The sequence below is a fragment of the Hyla sarda genome, chromosome 7 (assembly GCF_029499605.1).
Source record: "Hyla sarda isolate aHylSar1 chromosome 7, aHylSar1.hap1, whole genome shotgun sequence".
In the NCBI taxonomy this organism is placed as follows: Eukaryota; Metazoa; Chordata; class Amphibia; order Anura; family Hylidae; genus Hyla; species Hyla sarda.
Window position 1 is genome coordinate 219451011 of NC_079195.1, and position 26161 is coordinate 219477171.

Here is a 26161-nt window from a genome sequence, read left to right on the forward strand (position 1 = left end):
CTTTGTCTAGATAGAAAGATAGATATGAGAGAGATAGATAGATAGATAGATAGATAGATAGATAGATAGATATGAGATAGATAGATATGATATAGATAGATATGATATAGATAGATATGATATAGATAGATAGATATGAGATAGATATGAGATAGATAGATAGAGATGATATAGAGAGATATGAGAGATAGATAGATAGATATGAGATAGATATGATATAGATAGATATGAGATAGATAGATAGATATGATATAGATAGATATGAGAGATAGATATATAGATAGATATGAGATAGATTGATAGATATGATATAGAGAGATATGAGAGATAGATAGATAGATATGAGATAGATAGATTTGAGATAGATATGAGATAGATAGATAGATATGAGAGATAGATAGATAGATAGATATAAGATAGATATGAGATAGATAGATATGATATAGATAGATATGAGAGATAGATAGATAGATAGATACATATGAGATAGATAGATATGAGATAGATGATAGATAGATAGCTATGAGATAGATAGATAGATAGATAGATATGAGATAGATAGATAGATAGATAAATTCTTGTAGGAGAACCGCACTCCTATGTTGGTTATGGGTGCAGGTTGGTCCAACCCGGGCAGGGTCCCCAAAATATAAGAAAAAATGCAGCAGCACTCCGTGGTGAATGAAAAAAGTGGAGTTAGGCTTTATTAATCAAGTGCCATACACGACGTTTCGACCGTCTCTCAAGGTCTTTGTCAAGCCGACAAAGGCCGTGTGAGGCAGTCGAAATGTCGTGTATTGCACTTGATGAATAAAGCCTAACTCCACTTTTTTCACCACGGAGTGCTGCTGCATTTTTTCTTAGATAGATAGATAGATATGAGATAAGAAAGAAATGCAAAAAAAAAGAAAGAAGAGCAACAACAAGAAAAAAAGAAAAAATAGAAAGAAAGTGAGAAAAAGAAAGAAAGAAAGATAAAAAGGAGAATGAGATAAAGAAAGGAAAGCAATAAAAAGAGAGAGAAAAAAAGGAGAAGGAGAAAGATAAAATCAAGAAAGGAAGGAATTATTTTGAAGACATTTCCGTGTATTGGATATACCTGGCAGTAATCTTACAATATTCCCAGTGCAGATATGGATGGACTTGTGGCGGCCATGTCTGAAGTGATGGTTTATTTTAGTCGTCGGTCAGAGGGGGCTGGATGTGGTGATCTCCTCCTTGTGACTACAATAAGACACGGACCCCCACGTCCTCCTCCTCTCCTGTGGTACCTGAACTCTTCATCACCTTCTCTGGTTCCTCTGATTGTGAATTTTAGAATTTTTAGAAAAGGTAAAAAGAAGGTAAAAATGTGAAGACATAAAAGATTAATCCTTGTCTCTGTTAATGTTTGATGTGTCTGGAGGAGCCGCGCTCGGGGCCTCATTTCCTTTGATTTGAGTCGACTTCAATCCTATTATTGTTTGATGAAACTTACTTATAAGTCATCGTATAATCAATTCTTCGCCGCCTGACGTAACCTACACCTGTGTCGTCTCCTTGTTCTACATCTTCCTGTCATTCTTCTGTACTTCTAATCAGCTCGGAGACGCCGTCACCATCTCTAGCAGTGAAATACGGCTAATTGTTCCACAAATTTCCAAGCAATACAGAACATTTCCACCCGTTATATGATGATTCTGATTGCACATGATATGCGGGGAGGAGGGTTATTAGTGTCTTTTTTTTTATGGCACCAAAATTAGGAACTCTGATTCATTGTGACTGTGAAGCATTTAAGCTTCTCTTTCTTTCTTCTTAGTACCAGGTGGGTCCTTCTACTCTAAGTCTAGTGAGTGATTCTTCTCAAAATCCAGTGGGTCCATGTTCTCAATGCCCAATGGATCCTTTATCTTAATGCTTCTTCTTCTTAATACCTGGTAGGTTCCTCTTCTCCATGCCCAGTGGGTCCCTGTTCTCAATGCCTATTGGGTGTGTCTTCTCAATGCTGAGTGGGTGTGTCTTCTCAATGCCCAGTGGGTCCCTGTTCTCAATGCCTATTGGGTGTGTCTTCTCAATGCCCAGTGGGTGTGTCTTCTCAATGCCCAGTGGGTCTCTCTTCTTAAAGCAATGTACAGTTGGTCTATTTTCACAATGCTTCGTGGGTCAGTCTTCTTAATGCCCAGTGGGTCCCTTATCCAAATGCCTAGTAGGTCCTTCTTCTCATTGCAGGGGTCCATCTTCTCAATTACCAGTGGGTTTGTCTTATCAGTTCCCATTGGGTCCCTCTTGCCGATGCCTAGTGGATCCCTTGGTGCTCGGTGGGTCCTTCTCTTAGTGCCATGTTAAAGAAAGAAGCTCTCCCCTTCATTCTGGAATATGCACTCTAAATCATTGTGTTGGACAACAACAGTAATGAATAACTGACTTCAGGGGTGCAGTTTGTGGGTCTCAACGTTAATTAGGTCCTCCTGCTATCTTCATATCTATTGAATGTAAAGTGATAGGGGGTAAGTCCACACTTATTACAATAGATACACCGGCAATCTAGGAAAGTGGATTTTGTCCAGCCAACACATGACTGCCGGATCAGACTACAGACAGGGTTTGTTTGTAGTCTGTCACCATGGAGACACATAAGTCTGCATAGGAACTGTATACACAAAAGAGCATGAGAATTGTCATGGAGACAATTTAATAAATAAATAAATAAAAGTTCATATTTTATTTTATTTACATTGATGTAATAGATGGTAATATTTGCTTCTTTAAACTGGTTACCAGAAAGCTAGGGAACATTCATCCGTTTTCTGGGTACAGTACATTGGCCATCAGCTCCCGGGATGAATACGATGCAGAACACATTCATCGCTTATGTAAATCGTCTCCACAGATAATTTCCACACTTCCAGACCTGTGGAGTATAAAGAAATTCTTTCTGCTATTTCTATATATAAAATGATTTTTCATCCGCCTGGAACACGCTCTCGTCCAGGGTCACGCCGACTGACAGGATGACGCATCTCGCAAACTCCTTGGGAGACGTTCAGATGGATCTGGTGAGATGTATCCACCACTATATTGAGCTTCACGCTTTATACGGCTCGCAGTAAAGGGCAGCGTCTTGGTTGGCGGAGAGGATTTAGCACAGACACATCGGTTATTGTGACATTTTAAGAGTTGCATTTTAGGATAATTGCCACATTGCAGAGTGTGTAGCTTGTGCTGTAGCACGTTCTCCGCTGTGCCGTCTTGATGGACAGGCTGGTCCTTTTCTCTACATATTTTACATTTAATGATTAACACGCTTCATTTCATCTCGTATGGTATTTTTGGTCCTATTTAAAAATTTTAAATGTTTCCATGAAAGATGATGTAGCTCTGATGTATTCAGCTTATACAAACCCTATACATGTACTGTATGTATATCCTTTTTTATATATAGCATCATCAAATTTGGTAAAAAGTGTAAACTTTACACATTGGGGTAACACATTGTAACATTTACAATAGCGTTGCCCATATGAGCTTACAATCTACAAGGAGCGGGAATAAATACAAAAGGTCAGAGAAAGGAGTATGTACCTCTGGACCTGTCTGGATGAGTTGGGGATGGGTTGGGATATGAGGACAGGATATGAGGACGGGATATGAGAAGGGATATGAGGACGGGATATGAGGACGGGATATGAGGTACGGGATATGAGGACGGGATATGAGGACAGGATATGAGGACGGGATATGAGGTCGGGATATGAGGTCAGGATATAAGGACGGGATATGAGTTCAGGATATGTGGACGGGATATGAGGATGGGATATGAGGATGGGATATGAGGACAGGATATGAGGACGAGATATGTGGACGGGATATGAGGACAGGATATGAGGATGGGATATGAGGACAGGATATGAGGTCGGGATATGAGGACGGGATATGATGATGGGATATGAGGACGGGATATGAGGACGGGATATGAGGATGGGATATGAAGACAAGATATGAGGACAGGATATGAGGACAGGATATGAGGTCAGGATATGATGACTGGATATGAGGTCAGGATATAAGGACGGGATATGAGGTCAGGATATAAGGACGGGATATGAGGACGAAATATGAGGATGGGATATGAGGACGGGATATGAGTTTGAGAAATGAGGACAGGATAATAGAACAGGATATGAGGACAGGATATGACTCATATCCTGTCCTCATTTCTCATCCTCATATCCCTTCCTCACATAATATGAGGACAGGATATGAGGGTGGAATGTGAGGTCAGGATTAGTGTTGCTCGCGAATATTCGCAGTGCGAATTTTATTCGCGCATATCGCGAATTCGCGAATATTCGCGAATATAGCGCTATATATTCGTAATTACGAATATTCTTTTTTTTTTTATATATATTTTTTTTTTCACAGTGATCATCCCTTTTTGCTTCCAGCTTGTGTGGTGTAAAGAAGGCTCTAATACTACTGTGTGAGACTGATGTGCGGATTTTCGCATATGCGAAAAATTTGCATATGCAAATTTTCGCATATGCGATTTTTTGCTTATGCTAATTTTTTATATGCTACTTTTCGCACATGCTAATTTTCGCATTCGCAAATTTTCGCATATGCAAAAATAAAACGTGAATATTCCGAATATGCGAATATTCGCAAATATATGACGAATATTCGTCCATATATTCGCGAATATTCGCGAATTCGAATATGGCCTATGCCGCTCAACACTAGTCAGGATATGAGGAGGGATATGAGGACGGGATAGGAGGATGAGATAGGAGGTCGGGATATGAGGACATGACATGAGGACAAGTGCTCGATTGTTGCTTTTCCTCTCCTCATGTCCCAACCTTATGTCCCTTCCTCCTATCCGGACCTTACGTGCTTCCTCATATCCCAACCTCATATCTTGTCCTCATATCATACGTGGACGGAATATGAGGGCAGGATGTGAGGTCGGGATATGAGGTCGGGATATGAGGTCTGGATATGAGGACGGGATATGAGGATGAGATATGAGGATGGCATGTGAGATTGGGATATGAGGACTGGATATGAAGAAAGGGATATGAGGAAAGGGATATGAGGATGCATATGAGGTCGGGATATGAGGATGAGATATGAGCATGTGACATGTGGACAAAAGCTCCATTGTTGCTTTTCCTCTCCCACAAGGGCAACGCTGTTTACTCTTCTGGCATATAAATAAATAAAAAAACTCAGCTCAAACAGGCCTGGTTGTTATTGGGTTAAAGGGGTTATCCAGAAATAGAAAAACACAGCTAATTTCTTTCAAACACCGCTCCCTCTGTCTCCAGTTTGGATGCGGTATTACAACTTGGCTTCATTCACTTCAATGGCACTAAGCTGCAGAACCACACCCAAACTGGAGACAGACGGGGAGCGGTTTTTGAAATAAACTAGCTCTGTTTTTACATTCCTGGATAACCCCTTTAACTTTGAATGCCCTAGTATAAATGTTTTAGGACAGCCATACATTGACGGCAGGTGATATTGACGGCAGCGACATTTCTGCTCTGTTTCTTACGGTATTTTTCACCTTATCCGAGTACAATGAGATCTCCGATACACCAGCAACTTCCCCAGGAGTATCTGAGGACAGGGCAATTTTTTTCCCCCCAGCCATTGGTATAGGAAATATTCCTGTCTATGTTAGACTATAGTCTTCAATAACAAAAAGAAAAGAAAAAAAAAAAAACTCTTCTGGAAAGAATAAACCAAGAACACGTCCTCTCGTGAAAAATAATGGGAAATGCTATGTGCAGGACAAGAAAACACTACTTCTAGGTATTGGACAATTTTGTAATATTGATTTTTGAACGAGAAATAATGTGAGATTTCTATCTGAATCACGAGGAGCATCAATTGTTCACTGAGAAGGACAATGAGCTCCGGTTCCTCTCGGCGCGGGGGGTAATATCGATTATGCTAAGGAGGGACAAACACTCTGGTGTCTGCTCACGAGTAATACGGTAGTAACTCAGCCGAAATGCTTTATGCCAATATTTAGTTACAGATTTCACTGCCTTAAGTCAAACGGGGGGAAAAAAAAAGCCCAATAAAAAGTTAAATGCTTCATATACAGCAAACCTGGAGAATTTATGGTGAACGTGTAATGACTCTAATCACATCGATCCCCATGGGAAAGACATGAAAAATCAGTCTAGTGTTTCGCAACAAGTGTACCTCCAGCTGATGCAAAACTACAACTCCCAGCATGCCCGGACAGCCCCCCCCCCCCCCCCCCCCGATTTAAAACCTATCCCCTATCTTTTGGATAGGGGATACATTTTTTAGCATGAGATATGCACTTTAAGCCTCTAGCTGAGGATCAAGTTGTCGATCACTCCAGTTGGCTATCCAATCAGGCTGCTGGTGCTGGAGGTCTGCTCACCCCCTGCATTCATTACATATACATGAAGGGGGTGGGGCCAACAGGGAATATGGAGGAGGCAGGGGAGCTGGGTGAGCTGGCTCCCCGCCTCCAATGCAGGCTGGAGCGCAATGCAGCAGGAAGATTACAGTGCTGACAGGGTTTTAAAGTGGAGTATCTTTAAATATACAGTGAAACCTCTTTTAGACGACCTCCCAAAAACGTAGTCAAAGGTTGTTTTCTGTGTGTGGGGGGGCGGGGTCTTCTTAAAGAAAGTGGCCATTAAAAATCCAATTCGAACACAATCTGGAGTGAATAAAGGGGTGGTACTCTCAAAGAATTGAAATTATAGAGAGGTTTCACTGTAAATGGCGCAGGTCTCGCTAACTATCCTTCCCTATCCACAATGTGGGTCCAACATCCTAACTTGTTTACCAAATTTGTAAAACGAAAAAATCTTGTAGACAAAGTTAGGATAGAGGATAGACCGGCTCACATAGCGCCATCCCGGTCAAGAGGGGGTTACGCGGACATAACAGTAAACATGCTGATGCTGATTTATATCTACTTTACGTCCTAAATTGTTTCCTGCATTTTTATTATCACTCGCTGTAAAGTGCTGTCATATTTATGGCTTTGTACAGTAGCCGTGTTTTATGGTAATTCCATCCAGAGAGTTTCCCGAGTATATTCGTGGATCGACTGGTGTATTGGGATGCAAACAAAAACTTAATTTATTACCATTAATAAGTCATTCTTTGTCCATCTGATGTGTTGGGACCGTGGCCAATAGTGATGATTAAGAACATTAGCGATGTGCGCGACAGGGAGGATTCTACCAGCTCTCGGAAACTCAATGAACATGAAACAAGATTATGAATAATTGGGAAACATATCTATTGGCCCAGGAACCTGGAGAAATGACGGAGCGTCTTGGTTAAGGTGGAAGTGGGCACAACTGGGAACATCCATTCTCTAGGCTCAACTGTGTTCATGTTATTTGTATATTCTCAATCTGTCCACATAAGGACGTGAAGTCTAGGTGCTCAATGTCTAATAGTATTATCAATTACCCATAGGCTAATTGTATCTGTGTATTGTATCTGAATATACGTTTTTACAGGATCTGTCCTATAGCATAGTCTACTGCACTATTACTTAGTTAATTTTTTCTGTATACTGACATATACCATAGTGTTCTTTTGACTAATACACCACTATGGAGGCTGCCTTATTTAGCTAAGATGTCTGTAGTAGAGACATGCATGAGACTGTTTTTTTTTTTTATTAAATCCTGCTCTGGCCCACTCCTGCTGATTTTTTCTGACCATCACCGCACGCTTCCGCAAGATGTCTGTTCCACTCCACTCCCACCCCAATCCCGCTAACATTGTGTCATGGCTTTTAGAAAGAGTACAACCCCCCCCCCCCCCGTGCCATTTTATTACCCCCTTGTGCCATATCATCTCTCTCCTCCTGTACCATTTCATCACCCTTTGTGCCATTCCATCACGCTCTTGTGCCATTTCATCACGCTCTTGTGCCATTTCATCACGCTCTTGTGCCATTTCATCACGCTCTTGTGCCATTTCATCACGCTCTTGTGCCATTTCATCACCCCTTTGTGCCATTTCATCACCCCCTTGTGCCGTTTCATCACCCCCTTGTGCCATTTCATCACCCCCTTGTGCCATTTCATCACCCTCTTGTGCCATTTTATCACCCCCTTGTGCCATTTCATCACCCCCTTGTGCCATTTCATCACCCCCTACTTCCATTATATCAGCCCCTGTGGCATTTTTAGGGTTTGTGGGACTCCACAGGATTTTGCGGGACCCTCTGTATGTTTTGTAACTGGGCGCTCCAGCCTGCAACAAATTCATCACCACCCGCAAGTTTTCTATTGAATCCTGCAGGACCTGCGGGATCCCAGTCCCGATGCAGGGCTCTAGTCTTTAGCTTTCCTACAGTAATGCAAAAGGCCCTGTTTACACCTGCATTCATTATTCAGCTTTTTGTCCTGTCATAGTAAGAGAAAAATTTTAATAATTGAAGTACCAGAAACAGTAGAAGACAGACACCATTGGCACCCATTGACTGCATTGGGGTCAATTAGGTCCCGCTGTTTTGTCTGACATTTTTGACTGATTCTATTGGAGCCTCCAGAACACAAATGTGAGCAGAGCCTAAACATAAGGGCAAATGCAATGTAAACCCAGGTGGAAGCCCCTTCATGAAGCAAACAAACATGCTAAAATGTATTTCTTTGAGCAAAGAGTGTTATTCTGGTTCCTTATACATAATGGAGCTGTTTGGAGATCCAGTGTTTAGCCATTTGTATCCATAGAAGACAAGAGAATAAACAATATGCATAAATAGGTGATCGTTGACTTTAGGGATGTGAAGGTGGAAGATGATCAGCTTAGGGGAATGCAATAATAAAATCCATCCAATGTAGACAACCATTGGCATGCAAAGGGTTTTTGTGTGCCAAATGGTTGGGTAATTCCTGGGATTTTTTGTTTAGATGTTAGCTGTGCTCCAGCTACCTGTTTGTGCATTCTTACGAAGACTGCAGTTCCCTGCACTGATGGATGGCCGGGGAAGAAGGAAGACAGAGGAAGAACAGTGAACAGGATCAGCTCTCACTAGTAGGGTGTTGCCATCATTTTTAGGATTGGTGAGGATCCCAGAAGTTGAACCTCCACCAATCATAGTGTTGGCATTTGTTGTGATGGGACTAACACTATTACCTCCTCACAGAGATGTGGACTTCCCTAGACAGATCCCCAGGTCAAAAACCCCGGGAAAGTCAATAATGCACCACAGTTTTGCTATGAATAAGATGTAAAGGCCGAGGTAGACAAGGGCAGGGTTAGTAGGTCCCACAACATTTTTACACATGGGCTGAGGCTATCCTAAAGAAAACAAATTATACTCACTTGCTCCGATCCTCCACTGTATCCCAAAAGTACAGATCACCATAGGTACACCACAAGCACTGGTCACCAAATCTAGATCCCAGACAGTGGTGGTCCGTTCATCTTGTCTATGTCTGTTTGCCCATTCCAAGTGCTCTGATTCCCTGAAAAGCCCAGTATGACTTTTTTTTAGACAAATCAAATTGTTTCCTGCTGCTTGAGTTTTGTATTTGGGGATTCATACTTTAGGCTTGCTAAATTTTACTCCCACATTCTAGGAACCATGAATAAGATCTCTGGAGTCCTCTGTTGTTGGTGTCTGTCATTCGGCAAGGGTCAATACCGAGAAGGCTCAAATATTAAAGCCCAATAGTGTAAAGTTTCACATCTTCATTAGCATCCCAATACTGAACATGGACAACATTTGGATCTTAGTGGATCTTTGTCAGTGCTTGACAAAGACCCTCTCTGGTCGAAACATTGCACATGTTCTGTATTGAAGATGTGAAACTTTACTCCATTGGATGCTGTTGGATTTCCGCTAATGGTGGCCAGTTCTGGGACTACTGGTCTGCTGATGTGAAACCTCTACAAGGAAACTGTGAGCCAATATTGGTACTGCTGGATCACTCTTTTTTAAAGGGGTACTCCAGTGAAATTATTATTTTTTTTAAATCTCAACTCCAGTAGAAAGCAGAACCACGGAGCACTTACCATGTATGGTGCAACAGGGATAATTCTTTATTGACCACGGAGTACAGACACATCATTGGAGGTCTTGCCTCCCATGATGTGTCTGTACTCCGTGGTAAATAAAGAATTATCCCTGTTGCACTATACAAGATGAGTGCTCCATTATTCTGCTTTCTACTGGAGATGAGATTGATCTTGACTCATACACACGAGTAGCACCAGCCATAGTGTGGTGTGCCACCGGTGTATGGTGGGACCACAGGTGTAGCAGACTGAGTGGTGGGGTCAGATAGTATTAACCCCTGGGGAAAGATGTTATTAACCCCTAGTGTTTGTGATGCCACAGGGGTGTGGAAATTTAATAAAAAAACTACTTGACCCGGGGACTAAAACGGAGCAAAATCTACTTGTCCCTCATGACGATCCACTTGTCCTCGGCAATTTTCGCTTTTACACTCTCATTTTTTCCTCCTCACCAAATAATAGTCATAACTACCTACTATAATGATACCTTTTAATTTTTCAATAACATATTCTCTGAACCCCCAAAAAATTATATATAATAAGATATTTAGCAAATTTGGTGGTTTTCTTTTCTACACCATTTACCTTGTGGTTGAGATAACATGTTGTTTTGATACTTTAGGTCGCCTGATTACAGCAATACCAGATTTGTATAGTTTCCGTCATGTTTTACTAATTTTAAAAAAATTCAGAACTTTTTGGAATTTTTGTAATTGCCATTTTATGACCCCTGTAGCTTTTTTTTAAATACATTTTTAATTTTTTGCGCATACCAGGCTGTATGAGGGCTAATTGTTTGCGGCATAATCTGTTTTCTGTATCAGTACCATTCTGGTATTGATCTGACTTTTTATTCGCCTTTTAACTTTTTTTTCTGGGATATTATAAAAAAAATGCAATTCTGTGGTTTGGTATTTTTTTTTACATTTACGTAATTTACTTTACGGAATACATAATGTTATATTTTAATAGTTCATACAATTACACACGCAGCGATACTAAATATGTTTATTTTTGTTATGTTTACATGCTTTTATATCGGAAAAGGGGGTGATTTGAACTTTTAACATGGAAAGGGTTAATGTGCGTCTTTTAAAATTTTATTAAAACTTTTTTTGCTTTTGTTTTGCACTTTATAAGACTTTTAGAAGGAATCATTAGATTCCTTATACAGATCAATAAAGTTCTATTGAACTCCATTGATCTGTGTGCTGTGTGATCCATTGAAAGAGCCTAGTCAAGCCAGGATCTATCAATGACAGGGGGGGCGATCCACCCCTCTAGCCCACCAGGGAGCATTCACATGTCCCTTTAGACGCAGCTGTCAGCTTTGACAGCGGCGATCTAAAGGGTTTATAGCCAGCCGTGGCGATCGCCACATGCTGGCTATTAGCGGTGGCCCCTGGCTACTGAGAACAGCTAAGGGCCGCATAGTATGGAGCGGGCAGGAGTCGGGAGCCTGCTACATACAGACTGCTGAGCGCCGCCGCACTCGTCAGGTCAGGCCCTGCTTGCCCGAAGCCGGGCTAAGGGCTGGACAAATTCACCTGCCCAGTGCCCAGAACTGCATGTCCCGGGCGTCAGGCGACAACCAACCCAAAACAGCATAAATTAAATGAGAGTCCAAAGCAGGTTTTGATGTAACTGGAACTTTACTGAAGAAGGTAGTATAACATTTCTTACAGATAGCCAACTTCCACAGAGGTGACCGGGACACAGGGAACCTCTCCGGCTTGCTTGGACTTGTAGTAGTAATAATGATGCAGCCACTGTGCTACTGTTATGACTTTGGTAGGGACAGTAGAGACTTGACTTGTAGACAAAGAAGACTTACAGACTAGATGTGGCTACAGACTTGTAGGCTTTGGCCTAGCTGGACTGGACGGAACTTGTACAGGACTGGAGCTTTACTGTCCAGGAAGAGAAGCAGGACCTAAGGCTGCATTCACATCTCGGTTTTACACTATGGGTGCCGGATCCGGCTGGGAGAGGGGCAAACCGGGCTCTCTCGTACCCCAGCCGGACCAGCGCTGAACTCCATTCACTTTAATGAGCCGACCGGAGTCAAACGGCGACTCCGGTCGGCTCATTTTTGACCCGTATCCAGTTTTGTGACCAGACCTAAAACCATAGTGTACTACTAAGTAATTTACAAATCTTTTCAACTTTCCACTGGAGTACCCCTTCAAAACCAAGAAGGCTGTCAGAGATAGGCAGAAGTACCAGAGTGATCCGAGACATTGTTAAAAAAACAAAACAAAAAAAAAAACAGAACCAATGTTGATCACAAGGTACGAGGAGTGAATACTAATCAGCATGGCGGTCGAAGAGTCAGGGCAAAGCAAGTTAAGAGCAGGATCAGGAAGATAAATTCATAATACGGGTAGACTAACCTAAGGTTCAGATAAGGATTCCAACATGGATCTGGAAAGCAGCAAGTCACCAGTGCGGGGCAGGAGAGAGGTGCTGGCCTGGGAGAGGTAAATTTAATATGGGACATAAATGAGAGACGGGTTAAAGGGGTACTCCGCTGAAAACATCTCATTCCCTATTCTTCAAATATATTACTGGTCTCTAATGGGGCAGATGTGCTTTGGAGCCCCCATAGGCACCAGGGCCCCAGTGCAACTGTTACCTCTGCTACCTCTATAGCTAAGCCCCTGGGGATAAGATGTCTGATCGTGGGGGTCCCACTGCTGGGGACCCCTGCGATCTCCCGACCGGCAGTGGCAGTGTCTGGAACACAGAAGCTTGGAGCTTCCATGTTGGTGGAGTCACGCCATGTCCCCCTCCATTCAGGTCTATGGAAGGGGGCGTGACTACTACGTAGTAGCCGTCATGCCCCCTCCCAAAGACATGAATGAAGGGGACAGGCAGCTGTAGTTGTCAGTCATCAGGCACGGAGCGAGGTTCCCACCATGCGCGTATGATTGGGGACCCCCGCGATCAGACATCTTATCCCCTATCCTTCGAATAGGGGATAAGTACCCCCTTTAATTAATTCTCCTTTGTCTTTAGTACATATCATGAGCCATTTGCTCTTAGTCTGTATCTGCAAAAAATATCTCTCATAGCCTCGGTTGAGTTGGGCGCGACAAAAAAAAAAAAAGACGAAAAAAACAAAACAAAACAAAAACCAGATGAACGGTGAATAAATGAGAAGGAATTGTTGCCAATAAACCAACGACTTTCTCGTTACCGTTTCCTCTGTCGCTTTTTGGAGTGGTAGTAAACATTTTGTCTAAATCGATTCCACCTGGACATAGAGGATGGTGCGGGCAATCATGCATAACAGAGTCACAGCTGCTTCCATTGTAAGCGATTTCTCTTCATAATTCTTTTATCATGAGTATCACAGAATAGAGGCGGCTTGGTGCAATTTAGAAATACTTGTACTTGTTTTATTTAGATTTAAAGCATTACAAGACCTTCTGCCAGACACAATACCATGCCGTTCCCTCGTGACGTCGACGTTAGCGCCATGTGTGGATCCAGTCTTTTTTTTTTTTTCCTTCCCGTATTTATACAGGGATTAGTTTATGTGTTTGTAGAACAATCCAATCTTTGCATTTTAAAAAAAATATATATTTTTAAATACATCCAAGACGTCCAAACATCTGCTGTGCGTCAGATTCGGGTTTTCGAATCTCGTTTAGAATTCTAGTAGCAACCTTTGTTGGATTTGAAGATTTCATTCTGTGAAATATTTACATCCAGAAGCCGAGTGCGTGGGGATTATCGGGATTTGTGCCGAGCAGGGATCTTAGTCTATTAGAAAAAAAATGTGCTATCTGGCCCTTTTGGGCACTTATGAGAGACTCATCAAAATGCTTTACATTTCCAGAGACTGCACCGTGCGGACGAAAGATAAGGGGTCATTGATGGGGGGTGCCAGGTTTGGACTGTGTCATCAGAATGCTTCACATTCCCATACAGTGCGCAGTAGAGACCAGAGATACCAGATCATTGAAGGGGATTAGTTAAAGGGGTATTCCAGGATTTTTTTTTATTTGACTATGCTACAGAGGCTGTAAAGTTAGTGTAGTTCATAATATAGTGTCTGTGCCTGTGTGTGACAGTTTTCTCACAATTCTTATGTGATTTTCACCCCATTATTTATTTTTAACAGTATACAAAATGACTGTTGTCTCAGATTTTTCCCAGGTTGCAATGCGGCCGAGACCTGACATCACTAGTCAGCTGATGACAGGGAGCCTGTCTGCTTCAATGGGTGGAGCAATAGCTTGGTGGGAGAGAGATCAATCTGCAGCTAATGCAACAGCTGTATGCACCCTGATTGAAAACCACAGGTCTTTTGAATGGATGCAGCTCCTTTATGTTTCAATGGGTGGGGTGGCTGATGTGTGGGAGGGAGGAAAATGGAATTTTCAGGAAATACCAGTTCAGGAAATACCAGTTCAAACAGGAAATACCAGTTCACAAAAAGCTAGCCACAGTGTTATGGTAATCTCACAACATAGCCATTTATCCCCAAGACAAGCGCAGATCCTTCCTAAGCATGTCCATTACTGTCTGCCAGGTACATACTAAAATTACCTTATCATGGATAATCCCTTTAAAGGGGTACTCCGGCGCTAAGACATCTTATCCCCTAACCAAAGGATAGAGGATAAGATGCCTGATCGCTGGGGACCCCCATGATCTTGCACGCAGCACCCCGTTAGAATCAGTCTCAAGAGCACGTTCGCTCCGGGTCTGATTACTGGCGATCACGGGGGCCGGAGCATTGTGACGTCACGGCCCCGCCCCCGTGTGACGTCACGCTCCGCCCCCTGAATGCAAGCCTATGTGAGGGGGCATGACAGCTCCAGGGACTGATTATAACGGGGTGTTGCGTGAAAGATCACGGGGGTCCCCAGCGATCAGGCATCTTATCCCCGATCCGAACATGTCTCCCACATAGAGGTGGCCTCGTTGTGGATTGGACCCTGACATGCTCACTCTACTCATCTCTTCTGGCCCTAAATCCTCTAAGTGGGTGTATGCAGACCCTTCTCCATCCACATAGAGGTTTTTAAATTGAGGCTTCATGCCCAGCAGGGCTGGTGCAAGGATTTTTGCCACCCAAGGCAAAAGCTTATATTAACCCCCCCCCCCCCCTGTCACAAACCCCCTCCCCATGTAATCTACTTACTATTAGGGTGACACACTGTAACAACCCCCCTCATGTAATATCTCCATACTATTGAGGTGACACACTGGGGAGGGGGGGGTGGAGGAGAGACAAATGTTATGAAACGCAAGCGCTATCAGGATGCTGGACAGACCTCAGAGAGGAGCGTTGCATGCAGTGGTGCTGCGCTCCTCTTGCAGACTGAAGAATGCTAGTTATTATGGTACTGGGGCTGTATTAGGTGCGAGCTGTCAGGATGTCGGTTCAGTGGGAGTGGTGCTGGCTGTGAGAGGGTGGCTCAGATGCTGTCTGTCTGGCTAAGTTTCGTGCAGCTGGCAGAGCAGCACCCCCCACAAGAGGGCACCCTAGGCGGCTGCCTATTTTGCCTATAGGCAGAGCCGGCCCTGATGCCCAGAAGAGGTGAGTAGAGTGAGCGTGTTAGGATCCCATATGAAATAAGGCCACCTCTATGTGGTGGATGGAGGAGACATCTTGATCAAAAAGTGGGGCTGCAAACTCCTTTTGGTGTGTTTTGCAACTTCCATAGCGGCATTTCTGTGTTTTTTGTTATAGGCTATGGATGTTTTAGGCTTGGGGAACATCAACATTCGGAGTTCTGTTTAAAACCTACATCAGCAGTCTTATTGCTATTGACGGCTAAAAACAAATATGTAGCTTCTTATAAGTCATTGGGGCTCATTGGACACCATTTGAATAAGAATCTCTAGATATAGCCAGGAGAAGTGCTTAGCAGTGTGCTTCACTCTCCGGCTTGGCGCTCACATTGTCTCATTGCAGGAGATGGGCTCCATAGTTTTATAATTTTATGACTATAATTTTATGCCTAGCCAGCGAGTGAAGAACGCTGCTTAGCAATTCTTCCGTCCATATTTAGAGATCGGTGGAGGTCTGCTTTAGCCCCTCCGAGAGGCCATCTGGGAATGCTCCTGAAATGCATGGGAGCTCCACACCATCCAACCCGTTTCAGATCTCTTAAGTTTCTGCTACACATCTCTAGATTCTCTCCCAAACCTTGATATTGTCCCAGTTGTCATTTCCAATTTTGAGTATTTCTTATTAGAGAAAAGTCTTAGCCATTTAGTTGCCATAAGACCGTTCATTGGCCAAAACTCTATTTAGAGATTGGTGAAGGTCTCAGCACTGAGACCATGTCCAATCAAAACTGTCTGCATGACGTGTCAAGTTTTTTTTGTTTTTTATGACAGCAATGCTTTAAATGGGCACTCTCATTAAAACTAATTAAAACTAACTCCTTATGGTAAATAAAAAGACTTTGTAATGTACTTTGTTTAATGTAATGTACTGTAATGTACTTTGTTTTTTTTTCAAAAAAAGTTAAACAGATTTGTAAATTACTTCTATTAAAAAATCTTAATCCTTCTAGTACTTATCAGCTGCTGAATACTTCAGAGGAAATTATTTTCTTTTTGGAACACAGAGATCTCTGCTGACATCACGAGCGAGCACAGTGCTCTCTGCTGACATCTCTGTCCATTTTAGGAACTGTCCAGAGCAACATATGTTTACTATGGGGATTTTCTCCTACTCTGGACAGTTCCTAAAGTGGACAGAGATGTCAGCAGAGAGCACTGTGCTCGTGATGTCAGCAGAGATCTCTGTGTTCCAAAAAGAAAATCATTTCCTCTGTAGTAATCAGCAGCTAAAAAGTACTGGAAGGATTAAGTATTTCTAATAGAAGTAATTTATAAATCTGGTTAACTTTCTGGCACCAGTTGATTTAAAAAAAAAAAATGTTTTCCACTGGAGTACCCCTTTAAGCCCCCTTCGATAGACCACCTGGTAATGCCCTGGAAATACTTGGGAACACCACAAAATGCCCACCTTGGTTTACATAATTATTTTCCTTTTTTTTTTTTATAATTTTATAATAATTTTTTTTTTTCTTTGTAAAATGGTTCCAGTAGAATCACAAATGTTGGCAAGTTTGAGATATTATTGAGATATCAATGTTATGCCATGTTCAGACTCGCAGATTTTACTCCATTAGATGATTGGGGTTTTTTATAGAAGAGCGCAGTCACCCGTTCTGTTCTTGTCATCAACAATACAACCCATCAATAGGTCAATGAGATCGGTCCGGATTCATTGGGATCTGCTTAAAAAGCAGAGGAAATCTGATGGAGAAGAAATGATGCAAATGTGAACAGAGCCTGAAATGAATAACAGGAAACCTATTCCGGAAAATTGCAGTTATATATAGCGGTAAAGAGATGGTGGATGTGTTGGCGGCGGGCTACCGGAATCTGCATGCAGTGAGCTTCCCCTTGTAGTGACTGCAAGTATCTAGATCAGTGGTCTCAAACTGTGGCCCTCCAGTTGGTGCAAAACTTCAACTCCCAGCATGCCCGGACAGCCGTTGGCTGTCCGGGCATGCTGGGAGTTGAAGTTTTGCACCATCTGGAGGACCACCGTTCGAGACCCCTGATCTAGAATATTATCAGAGGACTCAATGGCTGTAAGAAGAGAAGCCGGGGGCCTGGAGCTCTGTATAGCTATAGATATAATATAAAAAGAATCAACACTGACTATCGGACTCATATAAGTAAAAAAAAAAAAAAAACGTACCGACTCCCCATTCCATTTCCATATTCATACCCTTGTCTCGTGTGGCTCGTATCTGCCTTGCCATTGCCGCTGTAATAAAATAACACACTTTAAATAGATATATATATATTTTTTTTTACTTTATTACCAATAGCTCAATTTGTACGGAAAAAAAAAAACGAAACTGCTAAAAGCTTTCATTACTATTTATGGTGTTAAATTCTCGGTAAAGTACTCTACTAAAATACTCCTGCAGATTTAATGCCGATGATATTGCTTTTAATTCTTTTATTTTTTTAAATTTTTAATATTTTTTGCTATTTTTTTTTTGTCGCTTTTTCTTGCAGCCAAGCCATTTGGAAGCGGGCAATACTTAGATATTTATGGCATTACGAGAGACCAGGCCGGCGAGTATGAGTGTCTGGCCGAAAACACTGTGCCCTTTCCCGATGTGAAGAAAGTGAATATCATTGTAAACTGTAAGTAGCTATGAATAATGGAATATACGTTCAATTGCAAGTATATGAAAAAAAAAAGTTGTGTCTTGTAGTCATGGACAATGTCATTGCAGCATAATTGCAGAGGTGAGAGGTTTGCTGATGGGGCATGTGCCCTGGACACTGGGTGCTGGGGGAAGAATGACATGGGCATCACACTGAATCTTTGCCCCCATGTAAAGGCCTAGATACGGGGCTGGTGCAAGGATTTTTGTCATCCTAGGCAATTGCTTATGTTGCTGCCCCCTTGACTCCGCCCATTGCCCCGCCCTTTGACATACCCCACCTTACTACTGGGGTGACGCTCTGTAACAAGCCCCCTCCTCATGTAATTAGCTTACTACTGGGGTGACACACTGTAACAAACCTCCTCCTCATGTAATTAGCTTACTACTGGGGTGACACACTGTAACAAACCTCCTCCTCATGTAATTAGCTTACTACTGGGGTGACACACTGTAACAAACCCCCTTCTCATGTAATCTCCTTACTTCTAGGGTTACACACTGTAACAAACCTCCTACTCATGTAATCTCCTTACTACTGGGGTGACACTGTAACAAACCCCCTCCTCATGTAATCTCCTTACTACTGGGGTGACACACTGTAACAAACCTCCTCCTCATGCTGCTGGTGGAGCAAGTGGTTTGGATGCTGGTTGCCTAACTTTCTTGTGGCAGGCAAAGTGCCCCCCCCATCAGGAGCGTGCTCTAGGCGGCTGTCTATTTTGCCTATAGACAGAGCTGGCCCTGCCTAGATCCGACTCTGCAAAATGTCTACAATGGTCTTAGCTTCGTCAAAATACTACTGAGGCGACCAGGTTAGTTGACCATCTGCATTGCTCCATATTTGCCACAGAAGTCTGGATAGTGCAACATACCAAATATTTTCCACGGCTAAAACATATGCTTATAATATAATAAGAAAATAGGATATGTTAAAAATGCAGTCTACTCTGTAGGCATCATGTTATAGAGCAGGAGAAGCTGAGCAGATTGATATATTACATTATGGGAAAAGATTCAGTATAACTTGTATTTTATTTATTAGAACCTCTGCTTATATTGATTCTAGGAGTCCAGTGGGCGGTCCTCTTCAGTGACAGAGACCGCCCACTGGCTCACTGGACTCCTAAGTTCAGAATTAAATAAAATTCAAGTTATAATAAATATTTCCCCACAACATTATATATCAATCTGCTCAGCTGCTCCTGCTCTATAACACGATACCCAAAGATAGGGCAAAATGTTCAAGGTAAAAAAATAAAGGTCTCTTCTGTTCTTCAATAGAGATGAGGGAATCCCTTGAAATAGATTTTGCACTCAAATTGACCATTGGATTGTATTCAAATTGGAAGGCTGCTTAGAATTCAACCGCACACATGGCCCAGAGAATGGACTAGTGAGTAAAGGTGGCGATCCATACAGCCATCGCGTCTTACCCCCAGGTAGTTGCATACAGTCACATTCACTTGGCCGGGTGCGCTTGGCAGGGCTGGTGAAGGATTTTTGCCACCCTAGGCAAAAGCTAATTTTGCCGCCCTTTGACTCTGTCCATTGGCTCGCCCTTTGATACGTCCCATCTTAATACTGGGGTGACTCACTGTAACAAGCCCCCTCCTCATGTTATTAACTTAAAACTTAGATGACACACTGTAACAAGCCCCTTCCTCATGTTATTAACTTACAACTGGGATGACATACTGTAACAAACCTCCTCCTCATGCTGCTGGCTAAGTGAGTAATTTGGATGCTGGTTATCTATCCTTCTTGGGGCAGGCAGACTGGCGCCCCCATCAAGAGGGCGCTCTAGGCGGCTGCCTATTTTGCCTATAGGCAGAGCCGGCCCTGGCTCTGGGCATACAGAAGTAAGGAATCCCTGCTCCTGTACACGATTCTTCTTTAACAAATTTCAAAGAATTTAAATCTAAATTGACAGAAATCTGTTTTTGCCACGTTGATTCGCTCATGTCTGTTTCTGAACCTAGAAAACCTCCACACCATCCAACCCATCCAGATCCATTCAGTTTCTGCTACACACCTCTAGATCCGCACCCAAACCTTGCCATGGTCCCAGCTGTTGTTTTTACTGTTGGGTATTTCTTGTTAGAGAAAATCCCTGGCCATGTGATTACCATAAGGCCGGTCATTGGTCAGAGTTACCTGGAAGAGACAGGAAGAGATTAAAAAAACATGAAAGGTGTGATGGCTCTTTAAAGCAAACCTCATATAACCTTAGTATAATATGGTAGCAGCCCCCTAAACCAGTGGCCCCTAACCAAGTCCCCAAGGCCACCAACAAGCCATGGTCTCCTGTTCTATTCTTACAGAGTAATTGATAAAACCCAAAATGTTGGTGGGTCGTGAGACCACTGTTCTAGACTACTCTACAAGGAATGCTTTGAGGTCAGATTTCCAGGTTTTTTGGCCCAACTGCTGGGTAAGGAACCAGTATGTATATATATATATATATATATATATATATATATATATATATATATATATATATATGCTCTTTACCATATAGATGTAAGCTTTCTTACCATTCCTCTTGGATCGATCTGTCCCAGAATAAGATTCACGAACATCAGGCATTGTTTATGCTTTATGGGGGAGATTTATGAAAACCTGCGTAGAGGAAAAGTTGACTAGTTGCCCATAGCAACTAGGGCTGCCACCTTTCTTGCAAAAAAATACCAACCATGCTAATTTGCATAATTAATTATCACAGGATACACATATGAAGGGGAAATTTTGTAACAGCTGAAGGCACCCTGGTTGTTAAATGGTTATTCCAGGAAAAAAAAAAAATTTCAACTGGCTACAGAAAGTTAAACAGATTTGTAAATGACTTCTATTAAAAAAATCTTAATCCTTCCAATAATTACCAGCTGCTGAAGTTGAGTTGTTCTTTTCAGTCTGACCACAATGCTCTCTGCTGACATCTCTGCTTGTCTCGGGAACTGCACAGAGTAGAAGAGGTTTGCTATGGGGATTTGCTTCTACTCAGGACAGTTCCCGAGACAGGTGTCATCAGAGAGCACTTAGACAAAAAAGGACAACTCAACTTCAGCAGCTCATATGTTCTGAAAGGATTAAGATTTTTTAATAGAAGTAATTTACAAATCCGATTAACGTTCTGGAGCCAGTTGATATATAAGAAAAATATTTTTCCTGGAATACCCCTTTAAGCACTGAGATAGATAGATAGATAGATAAATAGATATGAGATAGATAGGACAGTTGCTGCCCTGCTGGGCTCCTGTGTCCTCCAGGCTCTTCCTGCTTGCTGGGGGTCATGTGATGTTATGATGTCACATGACCCATGCAGTGCAGAGAGGAAAGCTGCCAATAAGCATAGGAAGAGAAGCAGATTGAGCTTACAAAAACAGCCAGTGACCGGGATGGTCGGACGCACCTTGGTCAGGGTGTCACCCCACCAGAGGATGTCACCCGGTGCGGCCCGCTCCCCCCTGACAACACCACTGCAGGGGCGCCTCCAGCTGTTGCAAAACTACAACTCCCAGCATGCTGGGAGTTGTAGTTTTACAACAGCTGGAGGCACCCCTGGTTGGGAAACACTGACCTATACTATATACTTCTATATAGTCCAACATGCTGGGAGTTGTAGTTTTGCAACAGCTGGAGGCGCTCTGGCTGGGAAACACTGGTATAGGATACGGTGCAACAATCCACAAGTTGGCGGACTGGTTGGATAAATACCCGCTGTGCAGGTAAAATACCGGCAAGGGGACAACCCTAATAGCAACCAATCAGATCGCTTCTTTTGTTTTTCACAGGTCTCTTTAAAAAAATGAAAGAAGCGATCTGATTGGTTGCTATGGGCAACTCAGCAACTTTTCCTCTGGACAGGTTTTGATAAATCTCCCCCATTGTGTTTGTATGTGACCCCCAGTGGTTGTGATGTGAAGTGCAGCCTGTCGAAAATGTTTTGGTTTATTTACATCCTGACTAATAGGATTCTTTAACATTTTCAGACAGGTACAAGGGTAGACACATCTGTATGCAGCTTAGTATGTTTAATCCTCCAAATAACCCCTTTTACAAGCTATTTGCCGGCCTTGTCCCTTGGAGGATTGACCTTCTGGACAACAACCACTAGAGATGAGTAGACGTAGATACTTCTTGCATGCTGGGTTCCTTTCCTTGACCCCGCGCCCTTTAACCTCTCTGTATCCCGCTGTGTCTATACTCTCATCTTCTCATATCGGTCCAAGCATGAATACATGAATAAGAGATGAATTTTACATTATAAAGGCGCGCGGTACTAACAGCCGGAGAAAATTCCTATATAAAAATTCAGATCGAGCACATTAGCTATTCAGAGAGTAATCTAATTTTATTTTACCCTCATAAATTGTATTAGATATTGCATTAGGGTTTATTGGTGGATGCTGATTTATGGGAGATAATTTGTGTATGTTTTACTTTTCCTCCTCTAAGAGCAGTTTGAATTTCACCGAATATAATTCCCACATTTCATATGAAGGCCGTGCCGCAGTCATATGCTACATTCATTAACTACAGTTGCTCCTCTTGTTTCGATAAATTAAATCCCTGCGCTCTGTACTTGGTAAATAGTCCATTTTATGTATTTTCAGGTTGTGAATTTGCTGAATGTGTAATGTTCCGCCGGCTCACCTGTGGTGGCGCCTGGCATCCGTCTTCTAGCTCCCGCTCCTCTTCTCTGTCTCGCAGCCCGGCAAATATCTCTCATAGGGCCAGTACACACAAATTGCTACTTACTTCAGCCAATGCCCAAGTGCCCCAAGCTTTTTAGGGACCCTTGAAGGGGTTTCCGGCTGCCCCAAGCTTTTTAGGGACTCAGGGGTTATCGAGGAAAAACCTTTTTTTTAATATATATCAACTGGTTCTAGAAAGTTAAAAGATTTGTAAATTACTTCTATTAAAAAAAATCTTAATCCTTTCAGTACTTATGAGCTGCTGAAGTTGAGTTGTTCTTTTCTGTCTAAGCGCTCTCTAATGACACCTGTCTCGGGAACTGTCCAGAGTAGAAGCAAATCCCCATAGCAAACCTCTTCTACTCTGTGCAGTTCCCGAGACAGACAGAGATGTCAGCAGAGAGCACTGTTACCAGACAGAAAAGAACAACTCAACTTCAGCAGCTGATAATTATTGGAAGGATTGAGATTTTTTTTAATATATATATATATATATATATAAACGTTTTGTCCTGGAATACCCCTTTAAAGGGGTTTTCAGGTGATGTTTTTATTTTTTACATTGGCAAAATAAAAATAAAAAAGCAACTTTGGCCCCTTTCACGCTGTCTTTGTCACATAGTAGTGTGACGGCGGTCGGGGCTGTCGGGGAGAATAGTGGGAGGAAAATACATCATGCAACGTTTTTTCCCTCCCACTACTCCCACTGAAAAACAGCGGTGCCTGACGGACCCCAATTGACTATTATGGGGTCCATCGGGATCCGCTGTTGCCCGTTGTGCCCCGTCAAAATGCAGTAGCGGTGTGAAAGAAGCCTATACCTGCCGACGATCTCCCGATGCTGCTATTTCGGTCATGCCCTGGCCTTGACTTGCTTGGTCTCCTCTCAAAACAAGGAAGTACCAGCTTGACCAAAAAGTGGCTGCAGCAGTGACCCACCCCAGCCAATAACGGGTCTAGCAAGCCCTTACTTGTATAAAGAAGTGCTCTGCAGCAAGGACTGGGCATCATAAGATCACCAGGGACAGGAGATCTATGGCTGGTAAGTACACATTTTTTTACACCAGTATGGCCACTATAAAAAATTCACATGCAGATTAGTCCTATTAGAAAAGGGTAATCCTCTTTTGATTTTGAGCCATATTAAGCTACCAAATCCTATATAAATTGACCATATCTGATGCCCTCATACATACTAACATCACATGTCCCCATAAGGACCTGATTTAAATACTCCCCCAAATTGCCTGCCCTAGTCCATAAATACTAACTCTTAATTTTCTAGGCATCCAACCTCTCTTGTCCTGGCATGCAAGGCACCAGGCTCCAGTGACTAATGCCTATGGGAATGCCCGCTTTTCATAGTCAGGGATAGATTATAGATCAGTCGGTGGGAATTGCTAAAATAGTCTTAATTAAATGCCTGAAATAATCATCTAATACGGCTAATAATATATAATCAGGACTGGAAAGATCTGTGGTCGGTGCTATTCTGCAGTCTCTATAGAGTCTGTAAACACCTGGCTGTCAACATTGTTCCTTACCTGTGGAACCTCCAAGCTCTTGTTCTAACACCAGCCTGGGTTTGACCCCATATGGGTAAGTGGGATATAGTACAAAGAAGAATGGGCTAACAATTATATAGGCATAATTAACCTAGACAAAGTTGGTCAACAATTTGTTGGAGGTGATCAATGCTCAATTAGATGTAGATAACCAGTTAGTTGGTCAACAATCTACACCAGTGGTCTCAAACTGTGGCCTCAAGATGTTGCAAAACTTCAACTCCCAGCATGCCCGGACAGCCAACGGCTGTCCGCGCATGCTGGGTGTTGAAGTTTTGCAACATCTGAAGGGCCACAGTTTGAGACCACTAGTCTATATGAACAAAGGTTGGAGGTGGTCAATGTTTTAACGAGACATAGTTGACTAGTTGGTCGCCAAACTGTATGAGCGGAAGTCTATGGTGTTCAATACTCAACAAGATGTGGATGACAATGTGTATGAGCAGAAGTTGAAGGTGGTCAATGCCCAACAAGATGTGGATGACAATGTGTATGAGTGAAAGTTGAAAGTGCTCAATGCCCAACAAGATGTGGATGACAGTGTGTATGAGCGAAAGTTGAAGGTGGTCAATGCTCAACAAGATGTGGATGACAATGTATATGAGCAGATGTTGAAGGTGGCCAATGCCCAACAAGATGTAGATGACAATGTATATGAGCAGATGTTGAAGGTGGCCAATGCCCAACAAGATGTAGATGACAATGTATATGAGCAGATGTTGAAGGTGGTCAATGCCCAACAAGATGTAGATGACAATGTATATGAGCAGAAGTTGAAGGTGGTCAGTGCTCAACAAGATGTAGATGACAATGTATATGAGCAGATGTTGAAAGTGGTCAATGCCGAACAAGATGTGGATGACAATGTGTATGAGCAGAAGTTGAAGGTGGTCAATGCCCAACAAGATGTAGATGACAATGTATATGAGCAGAAGTTGAAGGTGGTCAATGCCCAACAAGATGTAGATGACAATGTATATGAGCAGATGTTGAAGGTGGTCAATGCCCAACAATATGTAGATGACAATGTATATGAGCAGATGTTGAAGGTGGTCAATGCCCAACAAGATGTAGATGACAATGTATATGAGCAAAAATTGAAGGTGGTCAATGCCCAACAAGATGTAGATGACAATGTGTATGAGCAGAAGTTGAAGGTGGTCAATGCCCAACAAGATGTAGATGACAATGTATATGAGCAGAAGTTGAAGGTGGTCAATGCCCAACAAGATGTAGATGACAATGTATATGAGCAAAAATTGAAGGTGGTCAATGCCCAACAAGATGTAGATGACAATGTATATGAGCAGAAGTTGAAGGTGGCCAATGCCCAACAAGATGTAGATGACAATGTGTATGAGCAGAAGTTGAAGGTGGTCAATGCCCAACAAGATGTAGATGTCAATGTATATGAGCAGAAGTTGAAGGTGGCCAATGCCCAACAAGATGTAGATGACAATGTGTATGAGCAGAAGTTGAAGGTGGTCAATGCCCAACAAGATGTAGATGTCAATGTATATGAGCAGAAGTTGAAGGTGGTCAATGCTCAACAAGATGTAGATGACATTGTATATGAGCAGAAGCTGTTGGTGGTCAACACTCAATGAGACCTAGATGACCATTTTGTCACCCCCAACCCATTGGAGCTGTATAA

The 26161-nt window shown here is 42.5% G+C and overlaps 1 protein-coding gene across 2 annotated transcripts in view; it reads left to right on the forward strand.

The window, feature by feature from the left end:
* Positions 1-26161, forward strand: part of NEGR1 (neuronal growth regulator 1) — a 549860-nt gene that overhangs the window by 302808 nt on the left and 220891 nt on the right. For both annotated transcript variants that reach the window (XM_056532735.1, XM_056532736.1), the window contains exon 4: positions 18091-18222. In XM_056532735.1, coding sequence (XP_056388710.1) covers positions 18091-18222 — 132 coding nt within the window. The remainder of the gene's footprint in view (positions 1-18090; positions 18223-26161) is intronic.